This window comes from Halyomorpha halys, unplaced genomic scaffold (assembly GCF_000696795.3).
Source record: "Halyomorpha halys isolate HHAL.00 unplaced genomic scaffold, Hhal_1.1 Scaffold2357.1, whole genome shotgun sequence".
In the NCBI taxonomy this organism is placed as follows: domain Eukaryota; kingdom Metazoa; phylum Arthropoda; class Insecta; order Hemiptera; family Pentatomidae; genus Halyomorpha; species Halyomorpha halys.
The window spans coordinates 55,749-56,689 of record NW_027110341.1 but is presented as its reverse complement, the minus strand read 5'-3'; the positions used below and the strand labels follow the sequence as shown (position 1 = coordinate 56,689).

Sequence of the window (941 nt, the reverse complement as noted above, 5' to 3'; positions counted from 1 at the left end):
TTCAGCAAATTTACTCTTCTTTAAATAATTTTCTTTTAGATTTTCTAGTGTTGTTGGTAGTTTTTAAGATATACAGCTCCGAATGAAAAATTAATATTTTTTTAAGGTTTTGAAACAGTCGTCATTTTTTAATCCCCCTACCTATACTGGCAGACTCATCAATTTTGACTAGTAATTATACATAGTTTTCATTAAAGTAATAAAAAATTGGGGTGAGATAACCGCCTTTTTTCTCCTCTTGGGCTCTTGTATTGTTATGTTCTAGGATTCTATCGGTACCCAGTTCTCTTCACCTAAGTTTCAAGCCAGTCACAGTTTGCTTTGTAATGTAGAGCATCTTCCGGGGCTTTCCACATAAATGGCAAGTTTCAACTCACTCTAATCCATAGATTTTTAGATGTCTCTTCAAATAGCTTGTGGTTACTTCTATTTGTAATCGGAATTCATTTCTGATGGACTAACAAATGACGAGAGAAGAGAAACAACTTTACTGTTGAAATGGCAATTGCCGAATTTGCAAGAAATTTAATCATGAGTTACAGTTGAAATAAATTAAATATTCCGTTAAGAGACAAAATGCTTATTGGAATTTTTATGACTAAAATCACTATTCGTTGTTTTGGATCTTTATTGGTGATAGAATTGGTTATACATTCTAAAATGTTAAAATTTACTTAAATTGATTATTTTATATTTCCAGGTATGATATTGTCTGGAATGCTATGGGGGTTCTTGTCCGATGCTTTTGGAAGGAAGAAACTTCTGGTGTTTGGGTTTCTCTTGGATGCGCTCATGAACGTTCTGGCTGGCGCATTTCCAATCCTATCGCTAATGATTCTCTTCAAATTTCTAGCGGGTATCATGTTCGTATATATTAACTTTAATACGTTATAATAATATAGGTACATATTAAACAGCTAATAAATAATTAATGTTCATAT

At 32.1% G+C, this 941-nt stretch overlaps 1 protein-coding gene across 1 annotated transcript in view; it reads left to right on the top strand.

Annotated features, from left to right (window-relative positions):
* LOC106691439 (synaptic vesicle 2-related protein-like) overlaps positions 1-941 on the top strand; it is a 25,928-nt gene that overhangs the window by 11,605 nt on the left and 13,382 nt on the right. Inside the window, exon 3 of the mRNA XM_014437206.2 lies at positions 701-863. Within this exon, the coding sequence (XP_014292692.1) occupies positions 701-863 (163 nt within the window). The remainder of the gene's footprint in view (positions 1-700; positions 864-941) is intronic.